At 35.9% G+C, this 24,198-nt stretch overlaps 1 protein-coding gene across 2 annotated transcripts in view; it reads left to right on the top strand.

Moving 5' to 3' along the window:
- Positions 1-511: 511 nt before the first annotated feature.
- The window catches only part of LOC135170521 (uncharacterized), a 55,032-nt gene continuing 31,345 nt past the window's right edge, over positions 512-24,198 (top strand). Inside the window, exons 1-2 of one of the 2 annotated variants that reach the window (XM_064136433.1) lie at positions 512-768; positions 17,979-18,012. Coding sequence is in view for 1 of the 2 variants with exons in the window: in XM_064136432.1 (XP_063992502.1) it covers positions 22,556-22,574 (19 nt within the window). In the remaining variant the exon portion in view is untranslated. Of the gene's footprint in view, positions 769-17,978; positions 18,013-21,154; positions 22,575-24,198 lie in introns of those variants that run through there. The other variant, XM_064136432.1, reaches the window with a different exon arrangement.

Raw genomic sequence — 24,198 nt, 5'->3', positions numbered from 1 at the left:
CCGTATTTCCGGTGAAAAATCTAGCCTTTCCTACAATAGGTTTATATGATGATCGTATGCCTCATAATAGTGCATCTACTAATATTTTCACATAATATTCTCGCCCGTAATATTTACAGGTGCAACCCTTTACCTCCCCCACTTGACTATCTTTAAGTTAAAAAATAATTTCCATTCATTACCACGAAATAATTACCGGAAAATAATTAAACAAATCCGTGTTTAATTCTAAAGTCACTATTGGCCATTTGAAAAACCTTTTCTCTACGTTATCGTTCATGGCCATCACCATATAAATACCTCTACTCCCGCCTACGCATGTCACCAATAATTGAATTACCTTTCGAATATCTCAAAAAAACGTGCTCATATTTACAAACACATCGCACCTATTTTCAACACATATACCTCGGTATCTTTCACTTACACACATGACTCGGTATTTCATGTAAATAAAGGTCGCGGTGAGGCGCACGCGCCCCACCACATGGTATTGAAATCTATTCGCATAGTAGTGAGACTACCACCGCGTGTGCTTACTAGACATCACGCGTTATAAACGCTCCAAAGGATCGCTGCTGCGAAGTTTTAAAAAAGGGGATTATAAGACGGAGTTTACATCAGTAGGTCACTGTGTCATTTACCTGGAGCCTATTGGAAGTGTTGTGTTTCGGTGACTCTAGTGATTGTGTGCAGAGTAAATTGTTTCGGCGACAATCGGGGATCCAGAGGGGCGTATCTTCTTGCATCACTGGCTGTGAATAAACGGTAATTAGAACAGCTGTTTATAATTAGCGATAATTGTCGCTTACTGCGATATCTTTTTCGATAAAAGTCGAAGTTTAAAAAAAATTGCCTCGTTTGGGGGCATTTAATCTGGTTTAAGACGCCCAAATTCTATTTTCTATTTGCAAGGCACAAATTTTTGTGGTAAAAAACCGCAATTTAATTCCCTTCTAAGGCATTGATTACTTGTTTTTAGGGTCTTAAATGGCGATTTTTTTAGGTAGCAACGAAGGCCTAAATCTTTCTTTTTTCATTTCCCGTCATTAAGTTGTGGATTAAGACGTCGTTAAAACAGTTTTTCGAGGAGAAACGAATGGGTTTATCTTATTGTTGGCATTTCCTTGGAATAAGATTATTGTTTAACGTACGAGACGTTATCTTTACTGATTATGAGTCAGTCGCGACTACATAATGTTACGTAAGAGTGGCCTTGAGTGGTGGTCGCTAATAGCAGTAACTCTTCCTCGTTTGATTCCACTGGATACACCTGAATGATTTGCATTCACAATTTTGTATGTCATGAGTGTTGCTTGATAAGCTTAAATATTCACTTGGATTAACTTCTAAAATGAGACTGTCTTAAGGTATTTTTAAGATGTTCATGGGCGTGTCAAATTAAGTCGCAATCAGTGGGTTAAATCAAAGAGGTTCGGTGACTGATTTTCGGATTAAATTGAAGGCATGTGAAGAATTCTCAATTCCAAGTCTCAAGTCAAGACGTTGAACTATTAAATGTATTTAATTAAGCCATGTTAGGGGTCTTAAAGTTGGATAAGACAGACGTTTAAGGTATTGTAGACCCAAACTTATTTCAATACCATCCAGTCAGCTCTAGTTTAGGACATCTTCACTTCTAAATAAATCGACTTTTGAGACGATAACTTGATGGCTTAATTTCAGCCGCCATTGATATCTTAAAGTAATACGTTTCGTCTAAGAGCCGCCATCAAGTACCTTAATTCCATGCACTGTTGATGTCGGAAATTAATGCATGATATTTTACGACAGTGATTATCTTAAATTTAGGACATGTCAAGATCACAGTTATGCTTTGAAGACCTGCTGGTCCTTCAAATTAAGACACGATATTGTACGACTGTAATTATCATAGATTTAGGACATGTCAGAATCAAAGTTACGATTTTAAGACCTGTTGATGTCTGAAATTCGGGTACGATACTTTACGAGCTTCATTGTTGTAAATTTAGGACATGGCAGCATCAAAGTTATCATTTGAAGATCTTTACTATTCGCCAGAATTTTTTTTTATATCTGGTATCGCGGATTAAAATGTTTTAAAGCTGTTAGTAGTTGTAACATAACCCCTTAAACGAAGATCAAGTGAGAATTCTCTCCAGTTGAAGGTGACCTGAATAATGTGAGGTTGAGACAGAGTACAGTACCAAGTACGGCTAGTTCTAGTATTTTTCCTCAGTCTTCATTGATTTTTACCGATTCTATCAATAGGAGAGATCGGTCGTTTATCGGTTCTATTCAACTTTCTAAGTTTTACTTTCGGTCTTCCTCAATTAGCGAAGTAGAAGGTGAAATGACCTTTGCACGCCCTGATGACTCGGATAACGAGATATTGTTGTCCAATAAAGTATTTTCGTTTATCAAAATAAGTCCTAAATAATCTTGATAGAGCAATAATGAAGCACAGCTTCTTTTTCTCTGGAATTTTATGTTTTTCGATGGAGAAAAATCCTGAAATTTTATTCTAAATATGAAAATATCTTTTTTAATTATGTACTGAGTTAAGTTGATAGACCAGATCCTAATTGTCGTATTTTGAATCATCAAATTTGTCAGTTCAACAATATTTTAAAAATATTTAAATCATTGTAATTGTTCAAAACTTTGAATCTAAAAGTATTTTTCATACATAAAATCATTTCTAGCAAAACTTTGAATGGAAATAAATTTTTTATGACTTTAAACAAACGATTTTTACAGTAGAAAAATGATTATTTATAAATAATATCAACAAATTACAATTCTTGAATTATTCTCAATTGTTTTATTAACTTTTCGACAAAAGCAAATTTGCCAATTATTTCTTCGGGTCAAAGTAATTAAAATAGTCAATTAATTTACTATTTTCATTATTCATTTGATTTTTCATATGTCGTAGCGATTCCATATGCAAAAGAAAATTAAAATCGAATATCTCAATAAAAATCCACTGATGACATCAGGAAATTCCGATTATTTTCAGTAATTTTCTGCTAAATGAAAAATTATCTAAATCATCACCAAGAAATACTCAGGCAATTAATATCGACTCTACATTCCATGCAATAACATAAATGGAGACCTTCACACCTGATAAAAATAATAAATAAATAATTCTCAAGAATTGCGTGCGGTTTTTATCAAATGGAACGTTAACAAAGAACAAATTTTTCTCCACTTTCTTCACATGTTTTTCTGGAATCTCATGAGGACTCGAATGCGATTGTAGACTTGTGGCGCCAAACCTAGGATCGATATGTCTGAACATATAGTGATAGGTTGGGAGGATTTTATTGCATAGATAGCAATCGCTAATGGCGTAGTGAACACGAAAGGGGAATTCACGTGGATTTCTCTGCTTTTCCCGTTGGATCAATAAAAAAAATCGATAGTACGTGTTTCAATGGTGGGAGTTGTGGGTTATTATTGTTGTTATATTGCGCAGTTCGACATTTTTATTTCGTGATAGTAGAGTAATTAATATAATTGGAATTAATTTAATTGATAGGGAGATTAACAGATAATCTAATTTAAATTATTTTATTTTATGGCTCTGAAGTCTGGAGACGTTGCTAAACATCAAAGGCAACATGAATCTTAAATAATAATAATCAATCATAATTAAAAATGAAGAATGTCTTTCAAGATAAAAGAAAATGATTTTGAAAAACTTTGCAAATTGATTAGAGTTTTTTGTTGGAAACATTAGGGAATATATTTTTTTTTATTTTTTAATCACATCGTGAGTCTTTTGTTTTTTTGAATTTCTAAAAATTAATTATTCCATGACAAAGACCCAATATCGATTGATAATCACAAATTAAATGTCTATGTTTTATTTTTGAGAAAGTCTCGGTGTCATTTGCCGGATGATTTTGGGTTTTGTTTTTAACCCAGAGCATTATAATTAATTAATTAGAGAATGGCTCTAATGAATTAATTATAATGCTAATAAAATTTGCTGTGGGCTTAACAGGTAATTGTTTAAAGGGACTAAGAGGAAATTGAAAGATGTTTTCCATTTTTTTTTTTTGGGGGTCAAATCCGTCGCCTGATGCGAAAAAAAAATTAAATTTTTTCGTACCGATCTGTCGGTATGACAGACTCGTTCAATCGGTAAAGTCACTCGCAATCTGCTCATCAGAGTCTTCCCCGTGACCCTCGCAAATACTTATTTATGCTAATGTCGGAGTATCCCAACACTAGTCATGACATAAGCGTCAATTCCCCCACGTGGGCGGGCACACCAGTTGATCGCGGAGTCTACAGATGTCTCTAACATCGCCATTTCGTTGATGCTATTGACAGAATAGTCACATTGACTATTTTTTTTCAGTGAAATGTTTTGCTGTTTTTGTAATCGAAAGTCAGAGCTTTCCCTTTTTCCCAATTTTATCATCAATTTTCGGGTGTTTTACACTGAATTTATTATTTAAACTTTCTAAGTCTGACTCTCAATGTCGGTTTTAAATTATTTAAAGATTGAAAAGTAAAGTCTACTGTTGACTTTTGCCAAAATATTACTGTATTAATTTTTTTATTCATTTTTTCAAAATTTAGAACTTTTTTCCGAGAAAAAAAATATTGAGAGATCGATAATTATAAATAAATCGGAATTGTAAAAATTCAAATAGTCATTTTTTTTAAATGCAATTAAAATCGCGAAAAATTCATCAAAGTTTATCACAAAATCAGTGTTTCAAAAATTAACCAAATGTTAACTATTTTTTTTCATAAACAACAAAACAATATTTTGATTGCTAAGAACAATATTTTTGCACAAATTGGAGTGTTAATGAATTTAGCATTACAATTAATTAATCAGAGAATGGCTCGTTTATCTTATGAATTGCAATAAAATTTGCTGTGGGCTTATTAATGAATTTAATCTGTAAATCTCGTTATAAAAAAACTAAAATCCCTATCTTTGCTCCCTACAAACCATAAAAAATCCTTTAACATCCTTAAGCCCCAGTCGCACTTACTTAAAAATCAATCCCTCACCTCAACCTGCCATTCCCACTTCCACCAAATATAATCATTCAATTTTAATTCAATTTATTTCCTTCGATCTTACAAACATCTTTCTCCCCTCTAAGTCCCCTCTGCCACCCCAAACTAATTATTTGCCGCTTATCAAACCCCATTACGTCTTCGTATATCGTTACCCTACGCCGATAATTACAATCAATTCTCTTAAAGCACTATACCACCCCTACATTTTCCCTCGCAATTTCTGATCACGTGACCCCCCTCCACCCATCCCCTGATGAACAAAACATCCTTGAAATCCCTGAAAATTCCAAACGAAGCGTTAAATAACCACCGAGAAAACCCAAAAACTTCCCGAGCACTCGAAAAAAAAAAAAAATCCATTAAAAAAAATGGCGAAAGAGTCAGGTACTCGAGTATTACATTGACCCAACGGTCAACGGGGCTAATGTCGTGTGAACGGGGGCCTGTTTCTCTCGCCCGTTACGGCAGGTTTAAACGTGACTCGTAAACCCGTAAAACGAACAAAAAAAAAAAAAAAAGACGAGAAATATTTCGCAGTGGACAGGAAAGAATAAAAAAATAATTTCCCCACTGACAATTGTCGGAGGGCGCGACCGTGTCTCTCACCGAAGTTATCTTCATTGAGTTGTGCTGGCAACTTCTGGGACTAATAGAAATAAAAGAGGGACTGATCGGCGGAGGCCTCCCGAGGACTTTTCCATCGAGATGTTAAAATCGTGGGTTGTTATGTTCATCGGGCACGTGCAGCTTGCCCCAGGAATCACCTGGCTCCGGGCATTGTTCCTTCACTCGTGTCGTACAGGCAGTTCTGCCGAAAAAAAAAAAAAGTACTTTGAAAGCGTAAATACCCGACCGACAACTTCGTGTTGGGTCCGGAGTCACCAGATGATGGGGACAATTTTTTTTTTTTTTTTTTTGGTGACAATAGGACCAAATTGTCGAGTGAGAAATGGTCATCTATTGATTCGAATGGGCGGTGAAGTTCAAACGAAAATATTGTTGCAAATGTGAATGGATGGAACTAATGCGGAAATGCTACGATTTTTACGGTACGTTTCGGGTGGTAATGAAAGGAACAACATGCGATGATGGAGGATCGGATGGGAGCTGAGTGATGAGCAGATGAAGTTAAGGAGTTACCCGGGTTCCAATGGACGATGGAATGAAGATGAGATCAATTTTTTTTTTTTTTTTTTTTTAGTTACTTTAAAGTGATGGAGCTTATGTAGTGGATTATTTAGACTGACATTGACGTTACGTCTATTTATTTCTAACAATTCAAATATTTAAATGGTTTGATTGGGTCAAGTAGTCGAAAAAGGGCAGGAAAGGCCGAAATATAAAAAAAGAAAAATTAAAAATCGTTTGATCTTGTGATTCTTTTTTTTATTGTTTAAAGTCTTAAAGTCTAATTTGAATTATTTGTACTATCGTTTGTTAAATTTCTGTTGGACGTAAAATAGATTGATTTTTACTTTTAATTTTATAATTGATTACCTGGTCGAATTATTTGTAAATGTAAAATTAAAATTATATGATTGTTATGATTAATAATCTTATAATTATGAGATTATTATGATAATGAAAATTATTGGAAATGGATATGATTATGACGAAAATTATAAGATTATTCTAATAATTTGATAATTTTAAATTTACATTTACATCAATTTTATTAATTTAAAATGTTTTTACTCTGTCATGTTATACTTTTTAATTACATTCGTTAAAATAATTACAAATTTGTCCCGCACAGTTGTAATCTTTAGTCTCCGCGATTTGTTTGTGACCCTAAACGAGGAGAACAGTTCTTTCCTCTCACTTTTCTGTGATCCTACGATTGATTTGAATTTCCGAATCGGTTTTTCAGTTCTGAATAATTAGTTTCTCCCGTCTTCAACCGATCAATCAATTATGAGTTAATTCTCTCCCAAAATATTACCGTAAAATAAACTGTTGACGTGAATTAAATTAACTTGTGCTCAATAATAATAATAGAAAGAATTAATTTGAGACGCTTATTAACGTTAACGTTTTTACAATTCATTGAGTGTTACGGAGGCGCAGGTGTTGCCGTAAAACTTTCGAGTTCCAAAGTCAATTTAAAATTATTTTATGAAATTGAGGCCGAAGAGCGATGATGTACCCAAGTGGACGTTTTCACGGATTCCACCGAGAGATTTTCTCATGACTCACAGGAATTCCACGGCACCCGGGGCCTGCGAGACGTGAGTCACGCCCCGCGATGTTTCAAATTTCTTCATTCGTCGCAAGTGATCTGAATCTTGAATCAATCACCGCTGATGTACGTCATGAGGAGGATTTTTTTCCTCACTCGGTCAATTGGAGAATTCCATTCACTCCTGGACCTTTCCTAGCAGTCTAGGAATTCCCTGGATGATTCGCCAGTGACGCAAGATGGCGTAACACTAATTGACGCGATCGTAATACATTAATTGGAGGGAACAAATGATCGAAGCTCATTCTGACTGATTCCAGATAAATATTTCCTATGAATCGGAATCGGACAAAAAAATTCCGACTTCTGAATGAAAAATTCAGAATTTTTATTGGAAATGTTTAAACGTGTGAACTATTTTGCATAAATCATGTTTTTCACTATTGGATGGTTGTGTGTGTAGACTTGTATTCAATGACACTTCTGTTCGTGACATTTTGAGACTAAATTCAGGTGCATTCGGGGAGCGGTTGAGGAGCTGTACCGATTTATCAAAAATCGGATTTCGTCGATATCTCGTCAACCGTTATATCGATTCCATAATTTTTTTTTTAATACTCGTCGCGATGGCGGCTATACAGCTGAGTCGAGAGAAGACCATTTTACCTGTCGTAATTCATTTTCAATCTCGTTTTTTCATTTTTATTCTTAAAATCGCTTGTGTGGGTCATAACTTGCAAAATCATCGAGATAAAAATTTGAAATTTTGTACGTTTTTGGGTCTCACGATAACAAAGTTTGTTATTGAAAATGAACGAACATCGGACCATTAGTTTCTTAGATATTCCATTTTATATGTAAAATTTTGTTTTTTGTTATTTCAAAAACTACCGATCCGATTTCTTTTTAATTTTTTTTAGTGTTCGTCTTAATTTTGCCTGTGCAAATCCAATCAAACACCACCTCTCCCACTGAGAACTTCAGAAATCCCCTCATTTTTCTATTTTTCAGTACAAAATTAATTTTGGAAATTTTAACGCGGCTGAAGGTCGGCGCAAACATCTGAACCATCGATTCACAATTTTAGTTGTCAAGTTCTATTTATTTATCAAATCCTAAACCGATGTTTTTACTATTTTATTTACACGCGATTGTTTATTAATGTCACAGTTCATGAGATGATTGGTCGAACCCACCCGACCGATGTAATTAATAAAAATTAAAATGGAAAAATTAGAGAATCAAAAAATCGTCAAATGTCTGTCGTCACACGTCTCTGTCGCCCTCATTTTCTTCAATTATCCGTTCTATTGTTTTTATAAAAATAAAAAAATCAATTTACAGTCCTCATTCCAGGCTCATTATCTCCAGCAGTGAACGGGCGTTTGTTATTCGTTCTCCATTGCTGTAGAAAATTGAATTCTCATGGACAGTCAAGCCACAATATTTTGGACAGCGACTTTGAATTTTATTCATCAAACCAAATTACCAAACACAAATATCTTCGGTTTTTCGTTTTTCATCCGCCATCAATCTCCACAATTATTCATCCACAAAATTATCCTCTACAGTTTCATTAGTCACGTTTCATGACGACGAAGTGACGAATACTTCCTAAATATTTCAGTTGTAGCATCTGCTCGAACGAGAATCAATGGAATAGTCTTGACCATGGTCAGGAGGACAAGGTCACGTGTAGACACACACACGTATCGTCACAACCGCAAATTTCCTGTAACATACGTCGTGATCATTGACACAGATGATTGGCGAGAGGAAAAAAGAAAAATTTTCCTTTTAAACAAAAGAAAATTCCTAAAGAAAATTAAATTCTTAGGATTTAAATTCTCCAGATTATTTCTCGCTTTCGCCCTTCGCTTCCACCCCCCAACAGCCCAAATTTTCAATTTTCTAAATTAAAAATATATTGATACTACCCCTCCCCGGATACCAAACAAATCAATTGTTCAAACGACCGCAATTGTTATTGAATGAAAATTAATTTCCTCAATGAAATGTTCGCGGAGAGTTCGATCGTGCGATTGATTGCATCATCGGCTAAAAATAATTCTCTCGAAGAGAATATTAGGCAGAAAAAATTTAGCAGTTATGGGGGTCAATACTGGGGCGGTGGTGGCTGCCGACGTTGCATAAAAAATTCTAAAAATAAAAAAAGACAATTAAAAAAATTATAATCAGTGAAATAGTATTTTATGGTATTGTATTTTGCCCCGTGGTATTATTATTGACCAATGGGCATGAAAATTACTCAACTACTCGACTATGATTCACACGGCCAAGTGTAACGACCGTCCTGTGACGTCTCAGATTATTGCACAAGTCGCGTGCAACATACGCTGATCAATTCGCAGCTGTAAACTCTCGCTCGCATTTTCATTTTCTCGATTAAGAATGTTGATTCGGGGAGTTGAGGGTGGACTGCATCCGTTTGCCAATGTCACACGTGCGATGAAAATCTGTATCAACAGCGCGAGAGAAAGTCTTCAACGATTTTTTTATTTATTTTTAAAATAATTAAAATGTTACTAGAAAAATATTTTAATTGCGTGATCGTTATTTGTTATGTAATATATTATGTCTAATATATATTATATAATATATAATATATTTTAGTGTGCGTGTGCATGAATTTAAATAGTGTGCGGAAAAGTGCTCTTTACGCACTAGTGAGATGATGTACTTTGTCCCGCAGCATAAATTGCCAGAAAAATTTCGAATAAAATCTCATTAAAGTGGGGAAAAAAGAGAAAGCTAGCTAGCAAATTTCATAAAATCAGTTTTCAATAAAAAAAAAATATGTATAAATATTATTTGAATATTTTCTGTCTCTGGGACTATGCGAAAAAAAATTAAACACTCGGTAAAACTCCTCCTACAAAGACAAATGACTCAGAAAAGATATCGGCCTTATTTCCTCCGTCACTTTCACTACCCTTTTTCCGCTTTCATTCCGGTAGTATCCGCGATGGTTAAAAAATTCACCCGGAACAAATTCACGTGACGTCAATTGATTTTTCCGCAATACAACTCATCGTCCTGAGGAAAATCTCGACGATGGCTCAAGTATTTCCTGTATTTAAATTCGCCGCAAATGCCTCATTACTGTACCTCGTCTTTCGTCACTTCAACGCAGGAAGAAAAATCTGTAAAAATGATTTTGTGTGGGTTTTTGAAATTTATACGCAATTCTTAGAAAACTCTCCGCTCCTTCGAGGGTCTTCAGCTCTTAACGAAAATTGGATCGTCAGAGAGATCGTCCGACGATTTTTCGATGATTGTTCTGAAGATTTCTAAGAGATCTTCAATTGAAAAAAAATTTTCTTCACAAGAATTCATAGGAAGATCGTCTGACGATCTTCTTCGATGATTTTTCCGACGATTTTTGAAAGATCTTCAGGAGGGGAAAGATTTTCTGCACAAGGATTTATGGAGAGATCGTTCGACGATCGTTCCATGATTCTTCTGAAGATTTTTAAAAGATCTTCAACAGACAGAATTTTTTTTGCATCTTCTTCGATGATTCTTCCAACGATTTTTGAAAGATCTTCAGGAGACGAAAAATTTTCTGCACAAAGATTTATGAAGAGATCATCCGACGATCGTTCGATGATTCTTCTGAAGATTTCTGAAAGATCTTCAACAGAAATTAATTTTTCTGCACAAAAATTCATAGAGAGATCGTCTGACGACTCTTCCTAACATCCCCGAAGGATCTTCACGAGACAAAACGTTTCCGTTTTATGGAAAATCATCCACAAAATCTCGTTCTCATGTCCCAAGAAACTCTTCCGTTCGTTTCAGATTATTTTCCGATCGTGAAAAAGTTGTGACCACTTTACTGCAAAATTATCGCTCATAAATCAAAACTTTACGAACTCCGTTTGCTCTACGCCCAAGCGATGACTTAAATTCGTCTAAAACAGGTTTTCCTATATGACACAGTTTTTCCTGTGCACATATAAATGCAAATAAATGCTAGCAAAGCAGGTCAGTACCGCGATACTCTCCGTCTCTCTCTCTCTCTCTCATCCAACATGACGTCACTCTGTCGTATTACAACGTAATAGAGAGCCGCTTACGCGCCCATAGATCGAACATCGGGTCTCGGTGTTCCCCGATTCAACGGGTCTCGGTGTCGGTTGCGCGCGCACGCGCGTCCGCTCCGCCACTTGCGATTCATTTTTATCCTCGTGTGAGTTAATGGACAGTGAAGAGGAGTAGAGAAGGCTAAAGCCGTAAGATAAAGTGTTAAACCGACAAGGCCGGGGGATTTACCCGTGTGTCTCTTGCCGCCTCGGTGCTGTGTCGGGCTTGCCGATGTTGCGCACCTTCTCGCACACAAAACAAGCCCGTAATTATGGGCAATGGATTCAGAATGCCGACGTGAGAGAAATTGTGGAAAATTCAAATGAGGAAAGGGCCAAAATCCTGATTTTTTAGGATGAATGAACGGATGAAGATCTTTGTCCGGAGAGGAAGAAGCCCATTGAGACGACATTGAGCCGGTACGAACACGAATAGACGAACGTAGAAGCTATTATTGTTCCCTGTACGAGGCCCAAACTGGAGATTATGATGGTTCTGATTTTTTATGGCAGAATGGAAGACGACTATGATGGAATGTTGAGCCGATTATAGTTCTGATAGTTATTGTTTTTATATTGCTAATTAATTCTGCGTTGAAGAAAAAATCATGAAGAGTTGAATAAAATTTTGTTGATTCCATTGACAGTTTCACGTTTAGATTAATTTAACTTTGACTATTTTGGAATTTTGTGTACCTTATTCTTCAATTTGCACGTTACAATATTTAATGACGAGAAATTATGGGAATAGTAGACACAAAGTTTCGGTTGTTTGCAATCAAAACAACTAATGACAAATTTAATTTAAATGTCACTTGAAATGAGAGATTTCACAGTCAAAAATCGGTTCTTTTTTTTGGGGAATATATCAAATGAATCGGCACAATGAACAATTAGATGGCCAGAAATTCACGATAATTATGGTTACGTAATAATTAATAATTAATAAATCATAAATTGGTGTCATACCAATTTGTATCACTTGGGGCCCATTCGTATCAATTGGATTTTTCGTAGATAATCATCTGTGGATGAGGAAGGTTATAACGATCTCCACCAGATGGCGCAACAGTCACTGGCTGTCAACTAATGGTTGACAGGAATTAATACAAATTATAATATAAATTAATCGAATTTTTGTCAATCGAAATTACTTCCATAAACTCCCTCCACTCAACCCACGAACTTCATTCCACTATTCACTCCTCTTCAGCTGTCAAACGGGGAGGTTATGACAGTCTGAGTGCAGGGACGCCACCGCCAGGCGGCGCTGCAGCCAATCACAACCTCCAAATACTCTGAAATCATCTATTTCAAGTTAATACGATGCCCTAAAAATTGTTACCAGCCAATCTGACCAAAAATCATGACGTAATAGACGCCGACTGGACCTCTGACGCAGATTTATCAATGATGACGTTCAAGACATCCGGAAGTTGTTCGAAACTTTCACCCAAAAGTGCTCGTGTCACGAATTCCTTCGAGATGAAAAAAACAATCCGGAATGAATGAGTTGGACGAAACCACCAACAATTGCACACTCTGCATCACACGACACGGTGAACACGTGCTTCGGGGCCCGTTAACGGGACTCTCGGGTCACCTTCCAAAACCGATGACTAAAGTCACTGTCTCGATACATTAAACGGATATTGGCGGCCAAAAAACATCATAAAGTCAGAGAAACGTTGTGTGTAACCGGGTACTTCCGGCTGTTCGTTGGACTATCGAGTGTTTGTTGTGTGTTGAAACGATTGAATATGTTAAGTCACTTCGGAACTGGCGTTGGGCCATCAGAAAAGTATGTGTGATGGTTTTTTAAGTTGGAGGATTCAATCGGAAGGAGGTCATGACGTAGAATTCTGGAAAACTCGGTGGGTCTCGTTGGAATAGACGTTGCGTCATTCCCCGGTCGGACAGACCAACTGGTGAAATCAATTGGGACGTTTTACGCGATGAGCGGATTAAATTTAAGACTTTTTTAAGCCTTTCTACTTTTTAATTTTTTTGACATTTTAAGACAGTCGATGTCAAGTGATTTTTACCTTCCTAAAACGTTATATCAGATATTTAAAGACAAGACTTAATTGAAAAATATTTAAGACTGTCTTAAATTAATGTCATTCACTTTTTACCATTAAAATTGTCATAAAGTCGATATCAAATGATTTTCGGTGGCTTAAACTGAGCGCTATCACGAGAATTGAAGTCTTATTAAGGACATTCCTTGACCTACATCTTATACTTATTCAATTTAGTCTCAAAAGTCCTTTTAAGACCTTTCCCAAGTTAATATCACTTCATTTTTTCCGTTTCAAAAATTTTTAACCTAAGAATCGAAGTCCCAAACTCGATTTCTCGAATTCCCATCTTTAAGACAGTTTAATAAGTCTCTTAAAATAGTCCACCACCCAGTGGTCCCAGACTCAACTTAAGACACCTCTATTCCACCCTATTCCGACCATCTTCCACCCCTCAAAGCCCTTCAGATATTCCATAGTATTGAATTATGAATAGGGATTGTCTCAATAATATAAAAACGATGTAACTATCAACTTTAATTATTTATTATCGCACGCAGAATCTATATCTTCCTCGTATGATGTCTCCAGATCAACTGACTCTTAGTGACCAAAGACCCACTCTAGGCCCATTTGACAAAAGGCCCTTATTCATTCATTCCTTTCTGTTTATTCTCGTGTTCAATTTATTTAAATCATTCCAAACATTTCGCTACTGTTAAAAAAAAACTATAAAAACTATAACATTCTGAGATGGACTGACAACAGCTATAGACAGACTTCATTTTTGTCCACACATATCAGCACTCTTAATACATAGATATCGTAATTTAAGACGTTTTTAGGTCCTTCGTCTTCTGACCTTAAGCGTCACTATCCAACCGAAAATTAAAAAATAAAAAATGTCGATCCGGTGGAGTCCGTTGTCGCGTGTCACAGGCATCGGCTGCCGGATGAATGAAACGGATTTCCGAGAATAATACTAGAAGTGTGAGACCTCTGAGGACGTCTGAATCACCGACTGGACTCGCGCACACACGGCCCACATGGACCCTCCCTCATCCCCCCCCCCCTCCCCCCCTGCCGCCAATGACTGGGTGCACTCACCCAAAAATACTTATCCAACAGACAAACTAAATCATCCGCACCAGAGACCAGATCGATTTCACTCATAACGAGAGGAAGTCAAGTGAATGGTTTCTAATTTCAACCCTGAAAAATGATTTTTCTTTGATTGAAAAACACCTTTCATGCAATGACGCACGGGAAAAACCCGGACATGAACTATTTACTAGTGATGTTTTGTCACGCTTCGGCGAGGAATCGTTAGTGCAATCTTGCAGCGAAGTGAAAAAAAAAAATTTTCCAATATCTGAAACATATTTACTTGGGACAAGGATTTTTTTTTTGTTCAATTACTGAGGGATAATTCTTGTTTCGTCAGAGGTAAAGTTATTGTTGAACGTTGAACATCTGACAGATTGTTAATGGACTTTGTTTTTCCGTGGGTTATATTTTTTCGAAGAATGAGTAATCGTAAAGGTAATTTTTTTCTGAATTTAGTTATCGTTTTTGGGTTAAAAAGTTTTAAAATGAGAACTTAACACAGTGACTTATGGAAAAATGTATATTTCCGTTGTAGTCAAAGATTAAAATCTTAATCTTTTGAGTTGTAAAGGACAATCCAGTGTTTGGGAAACGCGTTTTACGTAGAGATACTTTGAGCATTTTTTTTCTGGTATTTTCCGAGACAAATTTTGAAAATTTTTAACGTGACGCAATTACAGAGATTTCAAAACATTCCGGCATTAAAAATGCAGAATTTCGGGGAAAAATATTCAGCAAATACACAATTTTCTAGGCGGGTAGTTGGCAAATTGATGACATCCAACAAAATTATTATCCCATATAAATATAAATATATAAACATCGAGCAATAAATAAATCAGTAGCGAAGTGATAAAATGAGATAACCTCCTTCTGACTATTCCCCGGTTTTTTGCGAATATCTCGGAAACTAGAAAAAATGGCAAAACATTTGTCATAACCTTTTTTGTAGAGCAAATTCAGCACTACAACAAATGTTATAACAAAAATGGCGCTATCTCTCTTAGATTCCGACATATTACGCAAAAACTAACCTCAAAGACGAGTTTACTCCGAAAATTCAAAAAAATCCCCAAAACATCAATTTTCCCTCGGTCATCTTAAAATAAACAAAAAAAATACTCTCAAAGCATTTTCATTTTATTTGAAATGCGTCATGTCTCTGGATGTGCAAGTCAGGCATTAGTAATGAAAGCATGCTAATCTCGAATGAATTAGCGAGAATGTTTTATTGATTAGTGTCCATAAAGTCGTGTGCACAGTGAATAAGAAAAAAAAATTACCGGTAATTCCCCGGGCATTGCATCACCCCCTCCCCTCCTGGAATGATGAAAATGTGCAGAATTTCAAATTTAAACTTTCTCATAATACTTATGACTTCAGAGATACTGACGCGGTGTACCAGGAACGATCTTTAGCCACCTGTGTTGAGAAGAACACGATATACATGAGATCGACAGTGACATCCGCAATCCCTCCTCCTCCTCCTCCCCCCCGGGCCTCCCCACCAACACGTACTTACCGGTAACTTCCTTTGGGATGAATCATGTTAAGTCCTGGAGATTGAAAACTTCTTTTTCCCTTTGGAGTTTCTCTGGAATAATCGCACGGTATCGCATTACCCCAACTCATCGCTTATTGTGCCACCTGTGGGCCCCGATTCCCTGGCGTCGTGCCACACATTCCAAACCGCATTCTTATTTATTCTGACAATGGGCGATAAGATAAATTTCTAAGACAACGGGTAGGCCCAATGGGCGCATCGAGAAGCTCTCATTCATGATTATTTTGATTATTCCGGGAATTAGGAGGAGTGGGGTGGAATATCGAGTGGGTGATATTGAATTTTGAATGGCCGATTTGCCAAAAAATCGATTATGAGATGTTTGGGAATGTGAAAGACTAAGTGTGTGATATCGAAAAACATTTATTCAGAATTTTTGTGGTGTTTAGTACGGGGACGCCACCGCCAGGAGGCGCGGTGGCGCGCGACTGGTGGAAAATTAGAACACAGGTCTTCTGTTTATCTTCAAAAATCACTCGACAAGGTTTATGATGTGTTTGAAAGAGTCTCCAGACAAGTGCTAATTTATGATCTGTTGTGTTTTGAACTTGAGAGCGTTGCAATCCTTACCACAGGTGGAATTTAAGGGAAACTCTGTCCTATGGAGTCATAAACGTTTTCTTGCATATGGAAAATTTTGCCGATCGCCAGAAAATTTGGCGACGACTGTAACACATCCGAGTCTTTTTGAACTTTAAGGATGGTCGGCCTTTCCAGAGGGTTATCCAGAGAAATTATCCAGAGGATTTACGCGACAAATAACAAAATAGTCGAGTGTTCCAAAATTTTCGTATATTTTGCGATAATTTGTGGTTGACTGGTAGGGTAAGGTAGGGTAAGGTAGGGTAGGGTAAGCTACTGAGCTTCTTGAGGTCAATTCAAGCACTTTCCTTTGACTTTAGTCATTATATAAATTCTCAATCGTCACCGCAAATAACATTCCTCCAGCTCCGTTGAGTGCGTGATGAACCTTTCATTCATAGTCATCCAGACGGTTTCAGGTGTACCCACGATCGTAGAATCGACACTTCCTTATCGCTCCGGATATAGTAGAGGTTAGGTGGCATGAGTGGGCGATTGATTTGCAATGCTATCCAAACGGCTTTCATTTCACCTTTTGTTTTCAGTGATTTGCTACTGGAATATGTTACAATGTAACTTGATGATTGACGGAGGCAGTTATGAGGGCTTGCCAATGGCTTATCGCAAGGCAGGATATTCGAGATGGATTTACTTGTGATAATTTCCAGCGTGCGTTCTCGGAGAACGGGGAATGCAGCTGATGGCGATGGCTCGGGAAGATCGAAGTAGTTTCGATATTTGTTTTTCATTTTAGTTATTCCCTAATGCGAGACTGGAAGATGCGCTACCGCGTGTTGTAAATTTAAAAATCATTGAAAATTTTGAAATTGAATGAGTTGTGAATTCAAATTACGATTATTTTTTCTGAAGCGTCGAAAAATTCATTGATTTTTTCACGTCTAATAAACACAAATGTTGATTAGTGTTTAGGCTTTCGATGATATAAAATTAATATAAAAATCCTGACTTTTAATTTTTTTTTTCGGAAAACAGAAATAATAATTAAATTGAGGAACAATTACCATTATAAATCTGATTGAATTTGCTATATATTTTGTTTAATCGTCGATAATCTCTGAGTTCATTACACGATCTATAGAGGTACTTTAAAAACTGTTTAATGCCAGTCATGACATTTGATTTTCGCGTCTCTTCATTGTTTAATTTTTTACCGCAATGATATTCAACTCCGGAGAGAGTCTGCGATTCGGATTCGAATGGGTGAAGGTCGCCATGCACTTATTCAAAAAAGTTGTCTCTCGTGGAATGCCGAGAATTTCCTGAAGTGAGAGTTGCATGAGAACGGCCTTAACTGTTCAATATGAGTTCATCGTGCATTTGTGTTATCATTGTTTTTAATTGTAGATTTTTTTTTGTTGCAGGGGTGGAGAGAGCGTCGGCGCCACATTAGCTAAGGTAAGAGACTTTCTCTCTAGTTTTTAATCATGAATAAATGGTATGTATGTACATACATATGTATGTATGTATGTACATATGTATATATTCTAAAAATGACACTGAAAAGAATATTATCTTTGATAAAAAGATATGTTTTTTCTACTTTTACAGAAGTATTATTAGAAAAAAATATTTTTATGGAATAAATACGTTCGGACTAGTGCAGGATTGAGAATTGACCTTGAAAAAGTCGACTCGAGGGAATAACTTCTTTCCCTAGGACGAGAAATACTCACTTTTCTGCTGCTGTTCAGATAGTAAAATACAAAAAATTTTTTTTTGATGTGCTAGAATTTTTTTTTGTTTTCAATTGAAAAATTTCAATGTTTGACGTTTTAACATTTACATATTGATATTTTCTAAGTTTTGAATAATTTTTGGATTAATAACATTCCATTTGAGGTTTTTTTTCATTTATCCGTAATTTCTTTACTTAAAACTTGATAGACTTGATAAACTTAATGAAATTAATGCCCATTGAAGACTTTCTAGATTATTTTCTAATTTCTCAAAATTTGAATCATAATCACATTTCATTTTATGTTCATTAACAATTATTTTCCAGTATTAATTTTTGCTTTGATGAGGTGGGGTAAATGAGAAAATAAATCCCAGCCGGGTATTTTCTGCGATAAGGTATGACATGTAGTCAATTGTGAATCCCTAGACCGCAATATCGGCCCTTTCCGGGTTCCGGATGATCGTCAGACTATTCCTACAAGTGTCGCGGAAAAATATTTCCGCGGTAAAAAATCGTGTTATGAAAATACAATCAATACTGACAAATAAAAGGGAAAAACTTCATTAATTATTACTCATGACTTAACTAATAACGAAATAATAAAATACAATAAACTAGGAAACCATAAAAATATTAATTATCTGCCCTGATTTAAATAACATTATTCATCTAAAATCTCTAAGAAATTTAGTTACTCTATTTTTATTCTACATATTTAACACTAAAAAAATTATTTTTAATTGTTCAATGACAGTGTCATGAGATGAAAATAATAAATCATTTGATAACAAGACCGAAACCGTCAAATACAACACTCCAAATTAATGTTTATGGAATAATTAATACCACCGACCAGTAAATAAATATCAATTAATTAACAATAGTACCGTACGGTGGGGAGACATTTGCGAAAAGATTATGTTCCCCTGATTTTCCTGAAATCTCTGCCTCCGATACTCCAATCATTCCCGGAGGTGAAATTTGATTAAAATTATAAACAAAAACATGAATATCGAGACCTTGCGGTACCACTGATTTCTCGGATTTTCTCATCGCACTGATTGCGGTAAATAAATCACAGATGAGTCAGTGTCATGACAAGTGCGAGAAGAGCTTTAGGTGTACGTGTCCACCAAGTGATAGCCGATAAAAAGCACCGAATGGTTAAAACCACATGTAGATTCACTTCTCAAGTATTTTTTCCAACTCTCTCCCCTTTACTCCGGTATTAATTAATAATTCGTTATCGGTGTGATTTGCTGGCAGGTACTCACAACCGGTACGAAGCGGTACGTATGATCACCAATTATCGCAAGGTCATTAGCGTATGTGTACCGTGGTCTTGCTTTAAAAATTGTGTACCAGAGAAAACAATATTTTTAATTCAATTTAATGCGTGAAGAGAAAAATGTCATTGGCTTGGGTGGAAGAAAAATATATATCGGAATATATTTTGTGTATATCTGAATTATATCGTTCGTATAATATAATATAACGTGGAATATATAACAGCCAAAATATAAATCAGAAAAATATATTTTGCAGATTTTCTTCAATCATGAAATTATATATTTAAAATATGTATCAGATATATTTTATCATTATTTTGTTATATATTTGATGGATATGGGATATATTTTTGAGTAATATGTATAGATATAATTATCTTCGAAATATATTTTTAATGTGCGGAGAATTTTTCGAGAAAAATTACCGTACCATCTTATCATAATTGGGAATTCAAATTTTCGAAGGTAATGAATTAGATTACGATAAATAATGTTAAACAGAATGATCAGTCACTAATTGATAATATTTTTGTAAATTATGCATTAAAGTTGATGGACTAGTTGCTAATATTTACGACAAACTCCAGACGGATTTTTTAATATAGAAATTTCAGGATTTTTGCCCCTTAAATGGCATTTACTCACTCCTTTTCCAAAGAAAATAGAACTTCCATTTTATTTTTCCCCAAAATTTTAAATTTCCAACGCCAAAATGTTCTAAAATTCACGTGGAATTGCGACACAAAAAAAATTCCAGGAATTTGCCACAGAAATTCAATCAATAATTTTCAACAATTTTCTTCCAAAAAAATAAAAAATATATCTCATCGCGATGGGGTGCAGCGCCACCACGCGGTGGCATCCCTGTACTCTAAGGCTAAATACGATAAATCGACTTGTGACTCAATAATTACTGAATTAAATTGTGGTAATACTGTGTTCGTTTTTGATCACTCTGGAGTTATAAATTTAGGACGGGGTTGGTAATGTTTCAGAAGGTCTGAGGAATGTCCATTACAAACAAAACGAAAATTAATATTAATTCCAATGGTTAGGACTGAAGCTCAAATATCTTAGAATTTACCCTTAACGATAATATTTGGAGTTTTTCAATTTGATACCCAACAATTTCCTATATAATTTCCTAATAAATTATAACTGGACATACCATTGTTCCATCCATTTAACAGCAATATCTGCAACAAATTCAGTGAAGTCCCCCATTGAGGACTAATTACAGGACTTTCTGGGGTGCATTAAAACATCGAACCAATTGAATTGAAATGATCGCCTAGAGTTGTGTGACTGCAGCAACATCAACAGGAAATACCCCTGAAGGCTGAGAAACATAACAATTACCATTATTTTCCTCTCGCAATCAATAGAAAAATGAGAGAAATGCAATGCATCACTTTCGCTGAACGCAAATACAAAAGTTATGATAAGAAATCTCGACGGTATGTGAAGGTATAGGTCGCGTATGAATATTCTATGCGTATTCTTCACCTACCGATGGGTGAAAAAAAAAACATCGGGTAAAATGCGTCGTACATGAACATGCCAGGATGATGAGAGCATTCTGTAGGTGAGGGTGCGGAGGTGACAGAATACGTTCTGAATATGATTTGTTGTGCCAAGCCCCTGCCTCTGTTCAGACGACATTAATGATTCGGTAAATGTCTTCAAATTCATGCCGCCATGATTGCAAAAAATCAAAGTGAATGCTTTCACTTCGTCGCATTTTATATCTCCTATTGATTCAAGGTTGGCCGAACATTGGCGCAATGTCGGCACAATGTTGGTCCAATGTCGGCGCAAGGTTGGCTCCATGTCGGTCATAGGTGGGACATAAAAAACATTTTGCTTCAATATTTCAACATTTTGCGCATATAAATGACCCTTTGTTTTTATTTTTAAAAATTTTTTCAGTATATTGTTGGTGGCTACAAATCTAAATATACGACATCACCAATTGACTTTCCACTGCTGAATCCCCCAACACTCGAGACCAAAAATACTCTAGACTCTACATCTCAAATCGACAAATATCACATTCATGATTGAAACCTCCTCCATAAACTAATAACCCGTCAAAATAAAAAAAAATATCCTCCTCGCGGTCAATAAATATTCCGATTACTGGGGATTACCTCGTCCTATCGAAACCAGTGAACGATCTGGTGAGGTCGAATCCACAAGCGAGTGGTAAATAAACACTTCAATGGTGAAACAATGAAATTTATTCCGTTGAGACCATTTCCCCACTACAACCACGTGCTTTACCTCTTCGAAAGTGCGTACACAACCCTAATCCTGAGGGTTTCTGCACCCAATAATCCCCCAAAGGTATCAGTAACCGTTCATTTTTATTCGAAGACAGATCAAATGCCAAAATTACTCGATAATCGAAGGCCTTTCGTCAATGGAGTGAGAGAAATGAAAAAAAAATTCTGAAGTATCGATCAAGTGCGGGCACTTCATCGTCACTGCGTTCTCCCGTTTGTAATTAATTTTTTTAAATAAAAAAAAATTGGAATAATTTTTTTTTAATCGTGAGAACGATCTTCGTTCCGTCTCTGGAATTTTACGCTCCATTCGTCTGCAAGAAACAAAAGAATATTCGATAAATATATCAATCCTGAGAGTCACGTGACAGGGAGACCAACGCGTCAACAGTTAGTGTCATGTGTACGCGTTTTGGGATATTAAACATTGAAAAAATTGTTTATAATTTATTTAGTGCCCGTAATTCGATGAATGGACGATAAATTATCAGTGAAATGTGCAATCGATCGTGAGGAGTTCCACCGGGGGGAACTCGAACGTAAGATTATCTCAGCGTTGATCACGATCAGAAAATTAACCCGACGAATTTCTAGTGTTTACTATTGTGAGTTGAACTCAAATAGTCATAAATGAAACTTTATACTCGGAACAGGATTATTCGGACGGTATTACCGTCACCCTCCCTATGTTTCTTCATTTTCACGGTAAGCGTTAAAATGTTGCTGTTGTTTTCACCAATCGATCACGTGCATTGACAGAAGAATTCAGTAGATATTATCGAATCAATTCAGTTGAATTTTTTTGTCAAACTCGTGTGAATTACCTCGAAATGTTGTTAATGCGATAAAATATATTTTTACTGTTTTCAAAGAGGAAAAAATTGAGTAAAAATTACCGGACCTTTTGGTGAATCGGAAGTAAAAGAAATATCAAATATTTTTGGTCGATCAATATCATAATCTGAATTCAAATCGAAAACAAAATTAAGGTAATGTAATTAAAGTAATTAAAGTCAGCGATGGGAAAGTCTCTAAATCAGGGCGAAGGGGTAAAACGGTTAGAGTGAATTTTGTTGGATAAATAAATCGGTTTAAGCCGCAATTTTGGGTTTAATAAATTTCCAAAGGGTTATGTCGACGTAATCCGAAAGGGATTGATTTTAAAAAAGTACTAAATCGTCTTCTTTGGTTGATAAAGTAGAAGGATATTGGATTATGGATAAGGATTGTTTCAATAATATAAAAACGATTTAACTATCAACTTTAATTATTTATTATTACACGCAGAAGGTATATCTTTCTGGTATGATGTCTCCAGACAGATCAACTGACTCTCAGTGACCAAAGATATCACACTCTAGACCCATTTGACAAAAGGTCCTTGTTCATTAATTCCTTCCTGGTTTTATTTATTAAAACCATTCCAAACATTTCGCTACTGTTCAAATAAAAACTATAAAAACTACAACATACTGAGATGGACTGAAAACAGCTATAGACAGACGTCCACACATGTCAAGCACTCTCAATACTCAAGATATCTTAAATCAGTAATTTTTTAAGACATCAATAAAGACTAATTAGGACCAACTGAGAATATTCCAGGAGCTGAATATCTCCAAAGACCTCACGACAGTCGATATTTTAGACCGCGAGAAACTGTCGGTCGCATCTTAAATTAATACGCCCATAATATAAAGGATTAATTAATCCTGTTGACGATTTTTCTCTCCTGCACTGTGTCATTGAACCACCTGGACTAATCAACGTCTTACACCGGAATATATCACGCGTTTAATTCATCAAAAATGCAACAACTACGTGACTACTCCACTCGCTCTGATTTCCGTAAATCCACTTCTCTGGAAATAATCATAACGATATGCAGGGAAAAACGACAACATAATTAACGATAAACGAAGTAACACCGAATTATTGGAATTGATAACACCCGGTGGGTGCATGGAGGATGATAATGCATGATTTTAAGTGATGACTAGGTTTGTACTTAGAACGAGTCGTTTACCCGCTACTCGCCTCGTCGAGGGAAAATTTAAAAAAAAAAAAAAACAGGAGCACTCGTAGGGTCACAACTCAACTGATCTAATTAGTGAGTCAACGGTGATGAGGACTTCGCGGGAAATACTCGGGTTTTCGTAGTAAACGTAGGGAAAGACCGAGGCCAACAAAATATCGTCAGCTGACATCACTTTACCTAACAAATCGACTATTTAACGAAGATTGCTGCAATTACTGTGACGCATAGGAAAATTGTCAAAGCGGAAAATCTTGAACATTTGTGGGTGATGCGAGAGAAAATTTAGCTCCA

This window comes from Diachasmimorpha longicaudata, chromosome 17, assembly GCF_034640455.1.
Source record: "Diachasmimorpha longicaudata isolate KC_UGA_2023 chromosome 17, iyDiaLong2, whole genome shotgun sequence".
NCBI lineage: Eukaryota > Metazoa > Arthropoda > Insecta > Hymenoptera > Braconidae > Diachasmimorpha > Diachasmimorpha longicaudata.
The sequence above is the reverse complement of the archived record's forward strand: the minus strand, read 5'-3'. Positions and strand labels throughout refer to the sequence as shown.